The 20221-nt window shown below is 37.0% G+C and overlaps 1 protein-coding gene across 1 annotated transcript in view; it reads left to right on the forward strand.

The window, feature by feature from the left end:
* Positions 1-6398: 6398 nt before the first annotated feature.
* ABCA12 (ATP binding cassette subfamily A member 12) overlaps positions 6399-20221 on the forward strand; it is a 186284-nt gene continuing 172461 nt past the window's right edge. Inside the window, exons 1-2 of the mRNA XM_060301454.1 lie at positions 6399-6467; positions 18473-18566. Of these exons, the coding sequence (XP_060157437.1) occupies positions 6399-6467; positions 18473-18566 (163 nt within the window). The remainder of the gene's footprint in view (positions 6468-18472; positions 18567-20221) is intronic.

Raw genomic sequence — 20221 nt, forward strand, 5'->3', positions numbered from 1 at the left:
CTACACAAAATGCTTGCTGTTTGCTCTAAACGATGAACTTTCATTATTGAAGGAAGACTGAAGATTTGAGGGTCAAGCTCTAGGTGACAATGGGATTACGTTTCCCGTAGTGGTAGGAAAGTTTGTGCAAGCCCTTTTGAAGAGTTTTGAACAAGTTTTGTCTTTATTATGGCCCCTATACAGATCATAACCGGCTTTCAGGACAGTTCCATGGTCCAGAGAGAAAGCCTGAGTAATAGCAGAATGGGCAAGATTAGCTTCATTGCAGTCATTGAAATTGTCATTTTAGATTGAGATATATTCATTTTGTGTTACATGTAAATGCTTCCTCCTAAGAAGAAAGTTAATGTATAAACTTAATAAAAAGTTAATGAATGTGAAGTTATTTAATTTAAAATAGTTTTGAATTTGTATGTTTAGAAAAATACTGCGGATAAATCTAGGTGCTACAAAATTTGGTTCAAAAAATCTGTCCAGTTCTTTGTAGCAAAAGTTTACTGATATCATGCCATATGCTCCATTTGTCACATGCTATCATTAAGGCACTCATTAAAATTCATATCTGAAGGGCCAGATGTTTCATTTTTATTATACACCATTTTCTTCACATTTACAATTCATGTTTGCTTATATAATGGCTAAAATTTTGTGAATATTTCTTTACATACTTATGCATATGTTTTGTGTTTCTGTCTCTATGTCTGTAAAATCTATACGGGCATGTTTTTATATCTATATACACACATACAGAAATGGATTTTTTTGAGTATGGACCTGTGAATTGATTCTACCCTATTTAAAAAATATATTCTCTTGTTCAGAAGTCAAACTATTAGATACCAGCACACATGACAACTAATTAGTCCCTTCCATTTCTCCTGGTTTCTTTTCTTCTCCTTTGTTTCAAAATATTGCTTGCGGGGCAGCTGATGAAAGGGAAGTGCTATTAAAGGAGCCACATGAAGGGGCATGAAAACAAAGACCTCAGTTCTCTGCGGACTAGCCAAATAGTGCTTGAATCAGAGACTTTTAAACAAAAATATTTTATTATTGATTTAAATTGAAATCATTGACCAAGCCCCTTCTACCCCAGTCCTGATTTTTCAAAGTAATCTAGTAGTAATACACATAGAAAATATATGGAAAAATTGAGTGTTGCTCAGGATTGAGGGGACAGATAACTGGGTGACTTGTTTTTTTCTATACTGTAGGTTTGGAATTTTAAAATGCAAGACATTATAACTTTCTAGCTTGTTCAAGAAAAAATAAATTTTTCTAAGTTTCTGTTGTATTCAAGAGAACACATGCTGCCACATACATACAGGAACCTTTAATATTTGTGATATTCTTTTTACAATTTTTCCATGAACAGGCCAGTTACCAAAGACTAAAACACATGCAGAAGTTGGTTTGTTGTATTTTTTTGAAAAAAAGAAGTAATACTAGATAAAAACACAGATTTGTCTTTTAAGCTGTGTTAGGTTTTTTTTTGTGGGGAAAGACATAAGTTGAGAAGGAGAAAACAATAATAGTATTTTTCATTTTCATCTTTTCCTCTAAAGTGAATTGACGAAAACTTGTACTGCAAAAAGGGAGGACTGATCTCCTACATCAAATCTTTCCTTAAGTTTTAATAGGTTGGCTAAAAAGGGACCAATTAGTTCTTACTTCTTATCCCCACAAGATTATAGCAACATACATAGTAAAATTAATTCAACATACTTCACCAGTTTAAACAAGGAAATTATTACTCATCCTGGGTGAGTGGGTGAGTAATTCTTTGCAAGATTGTAAATCATCCTGAAACTCCCAGAGTCACAGGTGGAAATTCCCAGGCTCAGTGGTAAGTAAGATAATCCTTAGTTTATCAAAATGGCTCTCCTTACAAGACCATGTTATTTGTGATGGGTCATTTTGTACCATTGTATCATCTTGAAGGAGAAGCTGCCTTATAACTTAGCTTGGAGTGAGTCTTATTTAAGTCCATTTAAAATATGTTTATCTTTCTGGTTTTGTGGATCAGATTTTTACCAGTTGCTTCCTGAAACAGATCTAACCACATCATCATTGGAGTGTCTCATTACTGATAAAGAACCTGAAAATCCTGAATCTGAGAACTTCCTCACATCTACCTGTTTCATAGCATTGGCTATCACCACCTTATATCACAGTGTATCTAAGGTAATGAGGTATTAGCAGTTGGTGCCCCATTACCTTAAGCTTCTGGTGGAACCCCACCCTTCTCATAAAAGGAGGATGCTGTTATTTTTGCCATGAGTTGGCTTCAATTTTCCAACTTATTTCACATTTCCACCTGGGTTAAATGCACACGCTTGCCATGTGTTCTGATCCATGCTTGCTTTATGAAGGCCTATTGGAGAACAGGCTTTGAAGACACAGAGACGTGGGTTCAAATCACTGTCCTTACGCTCATTAGCTATGTAACACAGAAAAGCTACTTGACCTATGCTTCCTTATCTATAGAGCAGATGTTATAAACTGACATCACAGGTTTATTATAAAGATTGGATCCTGTGTGTGATGAGCATCCCATAGCATCTTACCGTAAAAGTCAGTTAAATGGTGTGAAAAAAAGTAAGTTGTCACTGTTGCTATGAGCAAAAACAGATTTGGAAGTCAAGGACTAAAATTATGCATATGGTTCCCATCAAAATTCTTAAATTATTTCACTTCATCATTAGCTCATTCAAAATAGAGGTTTCAGGTCTTAACCTGAATCTCTTATCCTACTAACATTTTCATCTTCCCACAGCATCAATTTTATCATGCTCTGTCTCTTTCGAAGAGTTGCCAGGAACTTCCCATTCTAAATCCTCAACATGGCATCCTCTGATCTTTAGCATTAAGGTCCCTCACTCTCCAGACTTTATCATCTACCACTTCAAACCAGCTCTTAGATCTAATCAGGCCAGAGTTCTCACCATTCTCCAGGGATAAAGAATTAATCTCCAGCCCTTCGTGTTTGATAAGGCATAGTCCCTGTCTTCAAGGGGCTCGGAGTATAGATGAAGAGACCAACTGTCTGGCGAAGGCCAATAAGGAGTTGACTATCTTTATGAACGGAGGTCTATGGTAAAACAGGTGAAGGGGTGATTAAATTCAGCTGGGAGTGGGGCTGTGGTGGGTGGAAGGGCTAGGAAACACTTCCGAGAGGAAGTAGCACTTTTGTCAGTCCTTTAGGAATGAACATGATTTTATTTTGGGCAGAGGGAGCCGCATGACCAAAGCCTGAAAATAGATGGTCCTCATCCAAGGCACTACAGCAGATGGCAGGAGGGATGGCTGAGACTGGAGAGACACACCTGATGAGGCTGGCAAGGGCCAGGCTGGGAAGTTCTTTGCTGCTCTACCAATAAATCTAAAACGAGCAGCATTCCTTTTCCTGAATTCCTGGTGTAATTATTCTTTGTGCACTTGTTTTTGACATTAAAACATTTTTTTAATATAAGTGATTTATAGGCCCCTAGAGAACCAGGAAAAACCATGAAGTTCTTTCCTCTTCTTCTCAGCTCCTCCCATGCAGTGCAGCACATAGGATTGAAGGTATCATGACACAGAGGTGTAAAGTATGTACCTAGAGTTTGAGTTCCCTCTCTGCTGTTTCCACTGTCCCCACTTCTAACTGGGTGAACTTAGGAAAGTTACAGCATCTCTATGAATGTCACTTTCTTCCTCTGAAAATGGGGATAATGCCAATTTCTATATGATAGGCCTTTTATAATGATTCAATAAATTCTTAACCAATGTTTCCTACTCAATTATTCAATAAGCATTAATTGACCGCCTACTACAGGATGAGACCTGTGCTAGATTCGGATTATTCAGTGATGAGTTAAATAGACATGGGCTTTGTGATCTAGTATTTATTATTATTACTATTGTTATTATTAATGTAGATCTTTAATAAATACTATTAAAACAAATTAATGTGTTTCAGCCACATCAATATCTTACCTGTGGTTGGACCAGTTCCCTCTTGTCCTGCTCCCGGGGTGTGTTACTTGACTGGTTGACTGACAAGAATTGCCACATCCAACGTTTATGGAGCCCACCAGTAACACGGTTGTGTAGCTTTATCAGAGCTCTTATCCTAACTAGGTTTAGTAGGTGAGACCAGCCTCAGGAGGATAACTATGCATGCTCAAATCTAATTCTTAGTATGGCTTAAGTCAAATTTGTGCTGTTTGAACTGTTCTCCAAAACTTGCGATTACAAGTGCTCTGGAAAGCAGAAGTCTAGAATCCTTGGAATACTAATTTTGCGCAGGCTATTCCATGATAAAGCTATATTTTTATTTTTACTGCTGGTGAAGTGAATGTACAAAAGTAAGCACTGCCTATGTTCTGGTAGATGTGATGACTCCTTACTTGATAAAGGGATGCACCTGTCAGTCTCAAAGATGTAGAGTCACCGACAGCAGAGAAAGGGGTCAGAGGCAGATATTGTGGACTGAGAATTGAAAATCATTCCTAAAGACAACCTGGGCGTGCTGGCCTCAGGCAGAAGCAGTGGAACAGCCGCGTCCCGTGGCAGATCACTGTAGTCCTGCCAAATGGAGTGATTTAACTTCTCGGTACAACTATAAGAATAACATCTGTAAACAGCTTACTGGTAAATGTGTTCCTTCATGGATTGTATTGTTCTAACTCTGACTCTCTTTATTTGCTGCTCAGTTTAGTTTTTGCTTAAAAATTTATTTTTCATCAACTCTATGTCCTGGGTGCAGCATATTTCTGGTTGCCAAATTTTTCTTTCTTCCCTCAAGGGGAAATCCTAAGGTATCTGTCAATAACATCCCAATCTACAGTCAGGAGTGGGGCACAATAAGGCAAAAATGCAAGTTCCTTGACAGAAATATAAACAAAAAACTATACTGGATTCAAAGACAGGAAATGGGAGATATATATATATATACACACACACACACACACACACACACACACACACACAGGGGTATATCTAAAAAGGCTTCATGGAAGATGTCAATTTGGGGACAGTTTTGAGAGGTAGGTGCTTTGAGAGGGAGGCATGTATTCAAGGTAGAGGAGTTAGCATAAGCAAGCCAGGGGCCAGGAAGCAGAGGTTACATCGCATATTGTAATACATGCCAGTTCGGCAGGTGGCCGCACATTTATGATAGACTGTTGATGAGACTGGAAAATTGGCTGGAGCTAGACTGTGTAGGCATTGAAAATCAGAGGGAATGGGTTGTCATTAAGGTGTTTAAGCAAGGTTATTCCTAAAAGCCTTTATTCCAGACTTGCTGGATCATGTATACCCTTAAATCACAATTAAAATTAATTATAAAGTACCTTGAATAATTCAAGGCATAAGCCTTTTTCTTTTTCCTTAATCTACAATAGATTTCTTCTGCTGATTTAGAGATTTCAAGTGCAGTAGAACTCTGTTATATCATATACTCAGAAATATCCTGGGTCAACCTATGTCTCCTTTAACCATAAAAGCCTGAAACAACATGGCTGTAATAGACACATGTAATGTGTGAAACAACGTGTCATGTAATAGACACATGAATCCCTGGACCCCAAATGAGGGTATCCATTGTATATCATTTCTGTCACAGCCTACCTTTTATTTTCTGCATTTTTTGTAATCTAAATTGTGATAGAAGCAAGCATAGTCACCTCCTGCTAAATCAAAGCATTCAGCTTCACTTTAAGCTAAATATTGAGACCTTCTCTAGTATACCTAGTGGTGGGCTGAGGTTCAAAGTGTTTCAGCTGAGCTCTGGCCTCATTGACTTAAAACATCTTAATGACACTTTGTTATGAGAGTCATTAGGCCCAGAGTCTGTAACACACTCTCTGTGCCCTGCCTCTGCTAGAGCAGGCACTATGTACTGAAGAAAGCGAGAGAATATAGGACAAGTCCTACTGGCCTGGCAAGGGTCCCACCTAACTCCTCATGACGTGTCCAGGCCACGTGACACCTGGTCAAAGGTGTGGATAGGCAGTTAATTTTATGGAGAGTAGGAGGTGTGGGCTCAGCTTTTTTTTTTTTTTCTTTCCGTGAGGCAGTATCTGAAGGATATTCATTCTCTCTTGAGTCTAAACTTTATGCAACAAGCAGCAACTGGATGTTATTTTAAAATAAGCAAAAGCCACCAAAAGATCCTGGTCTGGGTCCTTGTTTGAGAGAAAGAGTTGGTTGAGAAGTGTTCCTTGGTCAGGATTAACCCAAGGGAAAAATCCAAGAGGGAGAGAAGATCTGTGGGTTTCTTACCCCAGCCCGCAGGAAGGCTATGCCATGAAAAGGCTTCTGACCCATTGACACGCAGCAAGTTGGACGGGGAACCAATTCTTCTTTTGAGGTTTGGAGGAAAAGAGAGGAATTCTCTTGTTCGTGGCGTTTGAAGGATGGCTTCTCCATTTCATCAGCTTCACGTCTTGGTCTGGAAAAATTGGCTAGGCGTCAAAAGGCAGCCGGTGAGTAAAACAAGGGAAGGGGTCCTGGGGGAAAGGCTCCAGACAATTTTAAAATGTAGTGTTCATGACAGGTAAAAAGAGAAGGAGAAGAGTTTTAAATCATTTTCTAAAGCAGGAATGAGATATTTCGAAATCATCCCTGCATCTGTCCTACAGCTAAATGGGGTGAGTCTAAACATGCCCCCAAAGCTGCCTTTTGATTTCAGGAAATTAAAAGAATAAACCAGGACATGGCCCGGGCAAGAAAAGGGTACACCTTGTTACTGGTTGAATTGGAACTTGTGTTGAATTCTAGATTTTGGGCCAGAATGCTTTCAGAAATTTTCCTAATGAATTCTGTTAAAAATGAGATGAGGAAAAGTTTCAGATGAAAGGTACAATAAATGGGGGAGAAATGTACTTAAAAACCAAAACCAATAGAAAGGTTGGTTGATAAGAAAAAGTATTTACTAGAAATGCCAAACAGAGGTTAATATGTGTGTGATGCTTCAAGAGTATTATTGAGTCACTTTACTGCTACAATCTGTCTACTCAGCTTGTTGCAACATCTTTTTCTATGTGTGCTCTTACACTCATGTTTGCTTTTTAAATTACATAGCCAGCTATTACATCCTCACCAGATAGGGTGCAGGGAGATTGTGAAAGGAACTGGCTTCTGTGAGTTGTTGCATATTCAGAAGAATGTTTGAAAACTGGAGAAATCCAAAAAGACATTCGATATACTTCATTTTAGAAGGTAATTCCCAGCCTAAAATTAATAATATAAGTATTTGCAAATAATATGCATCATAGAAACCAAAGTTTATCTATACACCTTATCTCCCTCTCTAGGTTTGCTTGCAGTGCCTGACGCCTTACTTACTTACACCTTACAAGTGTTCTGATGTATATAGTATGAGGGAGAAGTTGATTTGCCTTTGTGAATTTGGTGGATAGGATTTAAAATCACAAGGCATTATGTGATTACACGGGTGTGGGTGTGTATATAAAATTTTAAATCATTAATATTTTTACTTCATTGTCGGAAGCAACACATCGGAAACAACACAAAAGTGAAACTTTCCATAATTTTCCCACAGTAGGTTCTGTGTGGAATTCAGCAGAGAAAGAGTCTGGGTAGGTGGAGGTGGTTAGAAGACAAGAATTGGCTTCTTGGTTCTATTCCTCACTAGCTACATGACTTAAAGAGCATATCACAATTTCTCTGAGCACTGGTTTTCCCATTTGTAAAATGGGCATCTGGTCTACCATATCTGTCTCATAGGGTGGTAAGAACCAAATGTGCTAATGTATTTCAAAGTGCTTTATAAATGGTGAAACACTTGGCAAATAGACTATAGAGGGATTTGGGGCAATGTCTGTGTCGTATTTTATTCAAAGTAATGGTGAAAGAAAATGCAGGGGAAGGGAGAAAGAAAGAAATTTATATACAGTAAAGTTCCTAAGTGCTGAAAACTCAATAGTTAAAAATAAAAGAATAAAGGAACTGAAAACGTATATCTGTTGCTGATAAGCTGAATGCTAGGGTGGTATATTTTCCTTACAATTCCATTTTACCTAAAAATTAAAAATAAACCCTCAGGTGAATAAATTTTTTCATTAAGAAATTTTATCTTTAGAAACTTTAATAAGTTCCTTCCTCATCTGTAAAGTAGCTGGCATATCAATTTTCTACCTTAGAGTTTTTCTCCATTTTAGTCAATTTCTGCTGGACATGGCATATTTAAAGAAGCTGAAAGTCAGGCATGCTAAAATGTTTTCACTATGATAACTTATATTATTCCTAAGTAACCAAAATCCCTGAAAGCCCCTGATAATAATACTTTTGCCTAGGGAAAGAGAATACATGAACTCTTAGTTCATTTTGGGACATCAATGATTCAGATCTTAAGAGCACCTTGAGAGAATGGGACCTAGCACAGTCTTGGTTGCAGGAAGTGAGATCATTAAAAGTCCGGAATTTGGGGCACTACAGAAGGCCCACCGGAATCCATTATGAGTAACCAGAGGGACAGAAGAGACCTTTAGAAAACGGTGATGCCAAAAGGAGAAGGAAAGACAATTTTAAGTGGAGAGGTAGAGGGCAAAGAAAGGTGTATTTCCTCATAGTTTTGCCTAGAGCCAATCCTATGTCTTGGTACTGGAAGAGAGGACTTGAGGACACAGGTGGAAGGGATATATGTGTGCCAGTGTTACTTAAGAGGGAAGAATGAGAAAATCAAGAGGTTGGAAAGTTAGGATTAAAAAATCTAAAAGGAGATAAATGTTTTTAAAATGTGAAAAGAGAAAATATAGACAAATTAGAAGACAGAACACGTAAAGAAGGGGTATATAAATTGGAGGAGAGGACAGAGTCTTTGTACAGGAACTGGACTTTGGCATCCATCAAGCAGGTATTTAAAATGCAGGTATTTTTATCTCTATCTTTGTAATTGTTCTGAATATGGCACTTTAAAAATATACTTTTATACCCAGGAAAATAGAAATTAAGTTGTGTGACACTGGAAATGTATAGTCATTAGTGAATGTTGAGGAAAAATGCTAGTATCACCTCCATGCCATCCTCTTCCATTTTGTTTTCAAGAGAGTCAATCACAGAGCAAGGCAGTAGGAAGGATAGTGTGTAGAGGAAGAAGTTAGGAATCTATAAATGGAGACGCAAAACAAGAAAAAAATATAGTAAAATTATTAAAGTTGAGTGGGGATTACTGAGGAAGTTTATTATAAAAGTATATACTAGACTAGACAGTGAAAAAACTATTTTAAACAACTATGCTGTCTAAGAAGTAAAATAACAATGGAATAAGCTACATGTTGACTTGGCTGCAAAAAAGGGAAGGCAGGATTTTTATTTTTTTGCCGTATGCGGGCCTCCCACCGCTGCGGCCCCTCCCGCCGCGGAGCACAGGCTCCGGACACGCAGGCTCAGCGGCCATGGCCCACGGGCCCAGCTGCTCCACGGCACGTGGGATCCTCCCGGACCGGGGCACGAACCCGCAGTCCCCCTGCATCAGCAGGCGGACCCCCAACCACTGCGCCACCAGGGAAGCCCAAGATTTTTAATTTTTGAGGTGACTTTCCTCAAAATGGTTCTTAGAGCTAATGTTTCTCTCTTTTTTGTAAAATCAAATGTCAGAATTCTGAACTCTTTGAGATTATCTAACTGCCTTGATTTAACAGGGCCCCTGAGAACTCAAGGTACTTGTCCAGAGTCACATAGTGAGTTTAAAAACACAGTTATATTCTACCAAAACTGGATCTCTTCTTTCCATTACCTCCTCCTGCTTCTCTATTGCTCCTAAGTTGAGTTTCCTTTCCCAATATTCTCTAATCCCTGCTCAGAGTTCAGCCCATCAACAAAGAGATCATATTCGCTAAGGAGGCCTTAGATATTGCTGTTTTTCAGTATTAGTGGTAATACCAATTCTCAATTATATTGCAAAAAATGAATACTAGAGGAGTGTGAAAAAAATACATTAGGCACCAACAGAAATGTTAGGCAATAGAGAAAGTCAATTAGATGCAGTTGCTACCCTGCTGGTCTTGTAATTTAACTCTAAAATATAATGGAAAAATGAGCATACATTCCACCGGAGATGGTTAGCAACAGGGAGGCTCACCTAATGAGATGCTAGTTAATGACAGGAAACAGAGTCCTGGGACAGCAAAGGCACTGAAGGCTTAAAGACTAGATAGTGCAAGATAAGAATTTATCTTTCATTAAGAAGATGGATTCTAAATAGGCATATCAAGAAGTGACTACAGGTCTCTATAGAAGTGGAATCTAATTCCAGACTTATGACCTAAAGAAGGAAAATTAACTTCATCTATTTATTTTCTGTTGTAACTATTTAGCTGGTGGATCACACTTTAGCTCAGTTGATGATAGACCTAGTTTTCCTATCATAGATATTCCTACAACTTGATCAACTTCTAAAACTGGATCGAATTTGACACTTCCTCCCCAATCCTCACCTTGCTCATTTAATTTTCCCCCACAATGGCTAAAGAAAAAGGAAGACTTAACTTGAAAATTTTGGGACAGGTTGGTCCATGCATTAAAATAATTTTTTGATTAAAACAATTTAGAATTAAACTCGAATTTCAAATTTAATTCTAAATCAGATTAAAATGAATTCAGTGTTGCACAAGTCACTCAACTACATGGTCAAATGTTCCAGGCCCTTTTACCTCTTCTGGATCTGTACTATTTACTCCCTTAAGCCCTTTTAATTGTTCAAAAAATTTGTATCTACTTGTTCATTACGGTGCCTGACACATAGCAGACATGCACATTTTATTAGTCTAGTCAAGCAAAAAGTAAATGAGGTAAAGATGTTTTGGAAGTGGAAGCAATAGAGAAATAATTAGCTTAAAGCCCAATAAAAATGTGTTATTTTCATAAACATCAAAGAAGGTTTACCAATCTTCAAATTGTATTATAATCTATAAATATGGATTTCAGAACATTGTCTTGATCCCAGTTTTTAGATGGGTTATTTACGTAGACGGCAGTGTTCACTAGCAGAAAGCCCAATTAACAGAACTCTTGTGCCACTTTTGTTTCCTTGTTTTGGGGGTGAAACTAAGGTTTATTTCACATCTAAAGTATCACACTCTTACTTCTGAATATGAACCTTGTTACTTGTTAACACCAAGTAACAGTCACCTTTGACTTAACAGACAATGCAAAAAGGAAGGAATAGAAGAGGAAGAAAAAGACTGTATATAGGAAAGTCTGGGCGATTTTTATTTTCAGGTTTGTAATAAAAAGTTATGATTCTAGGTTACAGCTCAACATTTAAATGACTTTCAATGCTGTCATAGGCTGAACTAAGAAAAGTGTGGTATTGCAATCAAAGAGAGCTAGTAATCTATTCTGTAGGGGTTTGGCTACAAAACTTAGTGGTTAACTGTGCAGGTGCTGAAGTCAGGCTCCCTGGGTACAAATATCAGCTCTAGCGTTTAGTGGCTTATGGAATGAAGGCTTATTTAGTCTCTTTAATATTCTAACTTCCCATCTGCAAGAGGAAATGAGGTGATTATATTAAATGAGATAGTGCATGTTAAGTGTTTAACGTAGCATCTTGCACATTCTCAGCAGTCATATATTAGCTATTATTTGGAGAACTTTATTGAATTTTGACATTAATTTTAAGAAGACCACTTGACAACAAGAATTCACCCTGGGGAAGATATTTTGAAATCATATTTAACAGGGAATTGGTGAAGGAACTGGCATTGGTACCCAAGAGGAGAGGATTTTATCTCTATTCGAATACTTGTAGAATTCTCCTGCCGGAGGGGAAGCCAAACTAAGACAAATAAATGTTAGTCATGGGAAGGAAGATATCACCTTGATATGAGCAAAAAAATCGGACAATGTGAGTTGTCCAATAATGAAGAAGTCTCGTGAAATATTGAACTTCTAGTCACCAGAAACATTCAAGTACAGGCTGCATAACCATATTGCAGAGATGTTTTCCCTAACTTTTCATGTACCAGTCATTCTGGACTTATTTCTTTTCCTGGAATATTCCACCCTCTTTCCCATTTGTGGGTCTTCACCCATATGTTTCCCCGGCTTGAAAGACTCCCACTTCTTTCTCATATTCTGTCCAACACACATATCCTTTCTTCTGCCTGACCGTTGTTCATCTTTTAGCTTTAGATTCAGCTCCCCTTGCTTTATCTTCCTTTCACGCTCTTGACTTCCTGTATCTTAGCATTATCTATTACATTTGGTGATAATTTTTTTTCATGTTTCCCTTCCTCAAAAGACTGAAAATTTTAATTGCTCTATCCTCAGGGCCAGGTGCACAGTAGGTGCTCAATAATTTTTTATTGTGTTAATGAATGTATAAGCCTTATATGAATGATTACTATAGTGTATGTTAAACTGTAAGTTTCCTTAAGACTCTCCAAGACTGTGGTTTCATGGAGGGAAATGGAGAATCTTCATCCTAAACATTTTACTTTTATTTATTTTCAGAGTTAAGGAGAAGAATCCCCATTGAAATCTGGAAATTGTACTGATATTCAGTATTATTCATTTCAGACATAACTAACTTCTAACCACTGTAGTGCAAGGGATACAAACTCAAATATCTGTAAGGGCAAGACAGGCAATGTAACTGTGTGAAATGGGACAAGCATAGATGGTAGGAAATGAGGACATTTATGATTAAGACTAGAGAGTGAATATCCTACTTACAGGCATTCAAATAGTAGTAGTTTCTCAAATTTTTAAATATATAGTAATACATTGATTTAAAGTTCACCTGTATCTTATTTTCTTATTTACTTTCAATGAAAATAAGAACATAATAAAAATGATGGCCACAACTGGAATCAGGTGTACTAACAATAATTAGAATAAAGGGTTCTAACAAAGTAATGAAGTGTGAATGACTTAAAGTTGAAATTATGTGCTCTGCCAAGATTTTTCAGAAAATTAGATTTGAAAGGTTTTGAGAGATTTGAAACAACAGTTCTCAGCAAATGCAGAGGCAAATGTTACTAGGTAATTCAACTGAGTTAAAAAGTACTACAGATCTTGTAGTGAATGGAAATTTTGGAGTGAATTTACATTTGTTTCATTCAAGGAATTTCTTAAGATTTAAACCTAGAATTTTGAGTGGATGACCTCACTGACTTCAAGGCCACTGAAGTGTGTCCTGTCATCATCATTAATTCTCCAAAACTTATCACCTGCGTTGTGCAACAGGATAGAGTTCCTAGATAGAAAGCATGGTTTTTTTTTCTTTAAATCTCTTTTCTTGGTCCTCTTCTCTTTTGCTGTCTTTTATTTATTTTTATTTTTAAATAGATTTAATTAATTAATTAATTATTTTTTGGCTGGGTTGGGTCTTCGTTGCTGTGCACTGGCTTTCTCTAGTTGCAGTGAGCGGGGGCTACTCTTCGTTGTGGTGCGCGGGCTTCTCATTGTCGTGGCTTCTCTTGTTGCGGAGCACGGGCTCTAGGCACGCAAGCTTCAGTAGTTGTGGCATGTGGGCTCAGTGGTTGTGGCTTGCGGGCTCTAGAGCTCAGGCTCAGTAGTTGTGGCACACAGGCTTAGTTGCTCCGTGGCATGTGGGATCTTCCCGGACCAGGGCTCGAACCTGTGTCCCCTGCATTGGCAGGTGGATTCTTAACCACTGCGCCACCAGGGAAGCCCCTCTTTTGCTGTCTTTTAAAAATTGGTTCTGGATTTTCAAAAAGAATTACTTTTAAAATAATTTAAAAATTTTTAATTTTAAAATAATTTCAAATTTAAGAAGTTGCATGAACAGTACAAATATATATTTTTCTAGAGCTAGTTGAGATTGGTGCCCCATTACCTCAGATACTTTAGTGTGCATATTTCACAAACAAGGAAATCCTCCAATATAACCCAATAGCACCATCAAATCCTTAGATCCAATTCAATATTCACCAGTTCTCCCAATCATGTCCTTACAGAAAAATAGTCCAGTCATGTTCTGTATCTAGTTTTTATGTCTTTAGTTTCCTTCAGTCTGTAACAGTTTGGTAGTCTTTCCTTGACTTTAATGACCCTGACACATTTTGAACATTCAAGACCAGTTGTTTTGTAGGGTATCTGTTGTTTTGTAGCATATTCATTTAGTAGAGACTCAGGTTATTTACCTCTGGAAGGAAGACCACAGAAGTGATTCTCTGTTCTTCATATTGCATCACATCAGGTGGTGCATGATGTCAGTTTGTCTCATTTTATGGGGAAATATTTTGAGACCAACTACGTATTCCATTCCTCATTAAACTTTCAATTTATCTGTTTCCTTATACATTTATTTATATTTACATAGACTCATGGGTTCCTAATTTATTCAGTTAGATATACTCTTTTATTAACATAATGTCTTTAATGGTTAATTTTGGCCAGTGGGTCAGATTTGATGCTCAGTTATGGTCATTTGCAGGTATCTGTGTTTTACTGATGTGTCCCCATCATTCTCTGAGATTCTCTGAGCAGTATATCTAGTGCTCTTCTGTCTGTTGGTCTACCTACCTACCTATTTCTTTCTATGTATGTATGTATGTATGTATCTAACTATCTCTGTGTCTGCATACATTCTACATATATTCTATAGCTCTGTTCAAGCTTGGACATGGCAATCCCCTAATAGCAACAAGCACACTTAGCTCTCATCCACTAAAAGAAGCTAGTGTTTCTTGAAAAAAATGGGTATTTTCAGGGCTGGGACAGAGAAAGTACACAATGAGGCAGAAACAACTTGTGGGACTGGAAAGAAAGAAAGAAGTTATACACACACATTTATCGCTGTATTTCATGAACCAGCAGTTCAGAGCCATATCTTTAATTGTAACCCAACACTACGGGGTTCATTCTAGTTTCGCCCTTTATCATGTTTATAATTTCTCTGATGGATAGTGAAAAGCCAGGCTCCTCCAACGTAGGATATGTTTACTTTTAATCAACCTTCCCATATGAAACCAATCACCTGCTCCTTGCCCTGCACAGACAGCCTCCTTACCCGACTTGGGTCCTGACACCCCATGTCTGGCTGCTGCACTGTGGATATCCTCTTCACCTTGCTAAGGACCCACCTCCCTCACTGTGTCACTGTGGTGCCCCGAGTCCTAATGTGAACTTACCTTGCTGCCCCACCTAAGGGATTTTGGGCACTGAATTTTTCAGAAAGGGGAAAGTGAAGAGAAAGTGAACAGAAGGGGACATCTCAATAGCAAATAAACTCTGGAGAAATAAAAAGAGACAAAGGCCATGGCCCACTAAGGAATTGTAAATTACTCAGTGTGCATATGCCCTTAGATGTCAAGAATTCAGGGAGTATGGAATGCAAGTGAGGTATAGAGGCACGTTGAGATAATTAAAATATTAGCAAAAATATGAAACTCTTAAAAACTATTTTTCCCAAAGTTTTCAAGTAGCCCCCAACGTCTGTATATATAGAATCAATATTTTAGCCTTTTCTCCAAACAGACAAAAAAAGTCATGGCTCATCGGTTTAATATTTGGATCCTTGACATTGCATTCGCTTCTAGGTTGTTTATGATAATATTTAGAATGGTGTTGAGAGCAATCCTGCTGCTATGAAAATTTAAATGTTATTTCTTGCTTTTGTGATTAACTTGTCAACCTTAACGTTCCTGAGATCACAGTGTGGAGGGCTTTGGATTTATTATCCTTCTAAAGTGCTGCATGCAGAAATGTTCTCCAAACCTCTTTGACCTAAAATCCTGGGGGAAATCTTGTGATAATAGATTGTTTATGGGCTTGCGGTGGATTTTACCTAAAACAAGGTGCCTTAAACTACTCTGATACTGCACTTTTGTTTGGATCTAAATCACGTCTAAAACTAATTTCAAAATTACCAAAACATCCGCATGAAACCATAAAATTATATCAACCAAAAGATAACTTAAAGATATCCCATGACATATGTTCTTTATTTGAATGCAAATGTACATTTGTGTTGGTGTAACTGATCTCAGTTGCTCGCTGAATTCTCATGAGGTTGCTATGGAAAATGAATAGATGTTCCTAAAAGTAGCTATGGGGCACTGAACCTACTCAGATGAATACATTTTTAAAAGGATAACTATGGCTTCAAATATAAAACCAATAAATCCACAAACATTAAATATTTTTAACCTTAATTCCTTATAGTCTACATTTCAAATGAGTCACATAGAATAAAAATTGTACCTTGTATATAGGATCTTCGAAGAATAGACTCTAATTTTCAAATATATCAGACATTAGGCTAGAATAATAACACATCTTATATTTTCATAACATGCATGTTTTTCCAATACACTTTCTGTAATACTTTCGTATTCCTCGGAGCAGCATGATTTTTTTTAATGCTATCTTAGTATCTTGGTGTTCACATCCTTGTCCCCTGCTCTGCTTTCCAACTGGGTATGTAACTTTGGATAAGTTATGCTAACTCTCTGCAACCGAGAGAATAAAAAAGGGAGTTGGATCAGATCAAGGCTTCTTAGCCTCTTCTGTGCTCTGGATGTCTTTGACAGCCTGGTGAAGCTTATGGCCCTTCTAAGAATAATGTTCTTAAATCAGTGAAATAAATACAATTACAAATAAAACGAATTATATTGAAATTCAGTTATTAAGGTATCGAAAAGCAAGTTTATGATACGGTAATGCATGTTTATTCTATCATTAAATAAATAAATAAAGGTGAATCCATGACTACTATAATTTTAATGCTGTGATGAGTATAAACAGCACTTTGAGGTATCTGCAACGACACTAATATGATTTGAAAATATCTGTGGTTTCTATTGGTGACAAAGTCACAGGTACTTCTAATACCATTGTGGTTCCTAGCCTATATTCATCATTAATGGAAATACCAAAGAGTCATAAGCTGGAGAAAATAAAAATGTGATCTTTTTTTCCTGTCCAAGTTTAGAAATGCCCAGAATTCTGTGCATTAGATGATCTCAAAGGAAATTTCCAACAAAAATATTCCAAGACTGTAAACAGTCCTGCTAGTTAGGTAGGGTGGTGTGCATTTAGAATTCCTCTATTCCATGTGTGGACCATGGACAGAAGCATCAGCTCACCTACCTGGAGCTTGTTAGAAAGAGATACAGTACCTCCAGCCAGCCACAGGTCTACTGAATCTGAATCTATGTGCTTACAAGATCCTTAGGTGATGTGGTACGCACATTAATGCTTGAGAAGTGCTTCTATAGATTAGGCTGTTGAGCCTGTCTGGGAGCTTTTAAGCTGTGGTTAAACTGAGTACCTTAGGATTCCCCAGATCGACAGTCAGCTTCCTCCATTTTCTAAAACTTGCCCTTAAACCCAAAGTTCTAAGAATTTCGTGACAGATCTGCCAGCAAGGAGATCAGTGCTGATAGAGACACATGGAGATTTTCATGGAAAATTTAGGTTGGGAGTTACTTAAGGATCAATAGTTGAATGGGTCTAGATTGTTTTGGAGAATTGAAGAGCCCCAGGCAGTAGTTTGAGATTTGGCAGAAGCAAATCGTCTCTGCAAAATGGGGGAAGAATGAGAACAAGTCTGACTGCATAATCAGATAGAAACATAGTTTAACTATAGGCACAGTTAATGTTCTTGTGAATACATGTTTTTCACTGCTATGGAACCAATTTTATAGGTATGTAAAATATGAAGCAGATAGTGTCTTATGAACTGCATCATGTTTACATGGGGAGGAAAGCCACTCCTGAAGTGTCTTACAGTGAAATTCTCTAATAGAAATTTCAATATAGTATACATTTATCGAACCTCTATTCTATACCAGTGGAAATTCAGGGATGAATTAGACACTGTTCTTGCCATAAAAGAATTACCAGTTTATTTCATGAGCCAAGCCAAAAAAAAGATATATTGACAAAAAGAGTATAAGTCCTATAATAGAAGCAGACACAAGATACTATTTATAGTGGTTTGGAGGGGGTTGCATAGAACTTTAAGTTTCTGTTTACTCTTTTACTTGTTGACTCAACCATTCATTCATTCATTTGTTCAACAATGTTTATTGAGCCATTAGCCAATGTCACACACTAATCTTTATGCCTGAGCGTAGAATGCTAATATTGGAAGTGGTAAGATACATCTTGGTTGAAATTAGGTTGGGTTTTATATGCCCTGTTTAGCATGTTGAGCCTTATCCAACAAACAACTGGGAAGCTCTAAAAGATTTTCAAGTTAGGAAGTTCCTGATCATACTTGAATCTGAAGAGCATCCTTCTTGGGACAGTCATGAAAGGTGACTGGACAGGGGGCTTCAGAAGGTTATTTTAAGATTTTAAACCTGGAAAAATCCTTCTTGTGTTTATTTCAGGGTTTCTTGCATTTTTAAAACTCTCTCATTCCTTTCTTATTAATAATATTTTCAGGCAAATGTCTGGCTTGTGTTGGAATTTTATAGTATAATGTACTTCTTGTCAGGTGTTTTGGTTTAGCAATATAATTAACATTTTTTTTTCTATCATTACTTTGCAGCTTTGGACACTTGTCTTGATTTTATGGCCAGTTACTATTTTCTTAATTTTGGCTGTTACCCGGACCAAATTTCCTCCAAAGCCAAAGGCAACTTGTAAGTAAATGAGATTTGTTTATTTCCCTAACTTTTGGATTCTAGTTAAAATTTATTTTGCTACCACTTCAGTGTTTTATTGTAAAATTTATTTTTCTGAGTAGCGTTCCCACTTGGAAGTGTTTGTATAAATGCTTAGTATGTCTTTTCCCCAGTCTTTTGAATCAGTAAGAAGTTGAGCCTGTAATATTTATCTAGAAAAATATAAAGTATGTAGGAGCAAGAATATATTTTAATCTTTAACTATAAAATTTTAACTCATTTAGTGTTCATCTCATAAATCCCACCATAGTGTGTACACCGCAAACAAGCAGCCATCTCAAACTTAGATCATCCTTTTCTCTTGTATCATAGCAGAAGCCATAGAGTGGAATTTGATCAACTGAACAAATGAAATCCAGAGTACTATAAAAATCTCATCTTTCTTCAGGGCTAATTCATGAATGGTGCAATGTATCAAAACATTTAGTTTAAAAGAAGATTATTTTCCAATTAGTGTTGTTTCAGTTACATTTAGTCATTACCAAGTTATAAAATGGGCACAATGCCCACTCAGTTCGTGATTTCTTTTGGATCCAGGATGGAAATGCAGAAGAGACTCAGAAAAGTCTTCAAAACTGAGCAGGATGAGCCTTTTAACCCCAATGATGTGACCAGTGTTGTTTTTGCTTTTGTTTTTAAACTTCGGAGTCAGTTTTCTTAGGAGAGGAGTAAAGTCAGGTCAGATGTTTCATGTTTCACAAAGCAGCCATCTCCTAAAAAGCTTCCTGTAAATCAGATTTCTGAAAACTCAAATTGTATTTCAGATAAATTATGGTAATCCACCAAATAAAAGAGCACTATGCCGAATTATTTGTAAAGAGAATAATGAGCTAGTGACATTTTAAAGTAAGCACAGTGCTTTTCAATCACCCAGCCCTAAGAAGTAAGGTGAGAGCCATGGTGGAATCTACTTGAATTACACACAATATGATAATTCAAAAGAAAGTATCAATTCAGTTAGTGTGAAGCATTTAAACTCTTGGTGCTAGAACAAATAATTCCTTACATTTGAATTGCACCTTATCGTTTCTAAAGGACTTTTGCACAAGTGATTATGTAGAGTTATTGATGAGATTTTATTAGGTTGTTTATAAAAACAGCATAATTTTGTTCTCTTCATATTGTGTGTATATTAGTTCTTTATTATAACAGATTAATTCCATTGTATACTGTTGGAATTTATGTATTATTGTATATCTTAAATAACATGGACTTCAGAAATAATGCATTCAGCACATAAGGACAAATACTCTTTGAACTACTCTAGTTAAAGATGCTAATTATCAATTTGCTAGCGATAGTAATAGGAGTTTGTTAGCTCCTTTCAACAACTTATTTTCACCAATTTCTTGTTCTTAAGGATTTTTCAGTTATATAAAGTTCCTTTTCTAAAACTTCTAAGAGAAAAATATAAGGTGTGTGAGTGAGTAGTCTTAAACCAATTGATGTTACCCTGTAGGATTTAGAGATTCATGGGGAAAATCATGGAGAACTCTTATAATCCCACTAAATTATAAAGAAAAACTTGGAAAAGCCATGTGACAAGTGCTTCACAGACCAAATAAAAGGCTCTGCAAAACACACTATCCAAAAGGAAATGAATAACCATTTTT

Source organism: Globicephala melas, chromosome 7 (genome assembly GCF_963455315.2).
Source record: "Globicephala melas chromosome 7, mGloMel1.2, whole genome shotgun sequence".
Classification (NCBI taxonomy): domain Eukaryota; kingdom Metazoa; phylum Chordata; class Mammalia; order Artiodactyla; family Delphinidae; genus Globicephala; species Globicephala melas.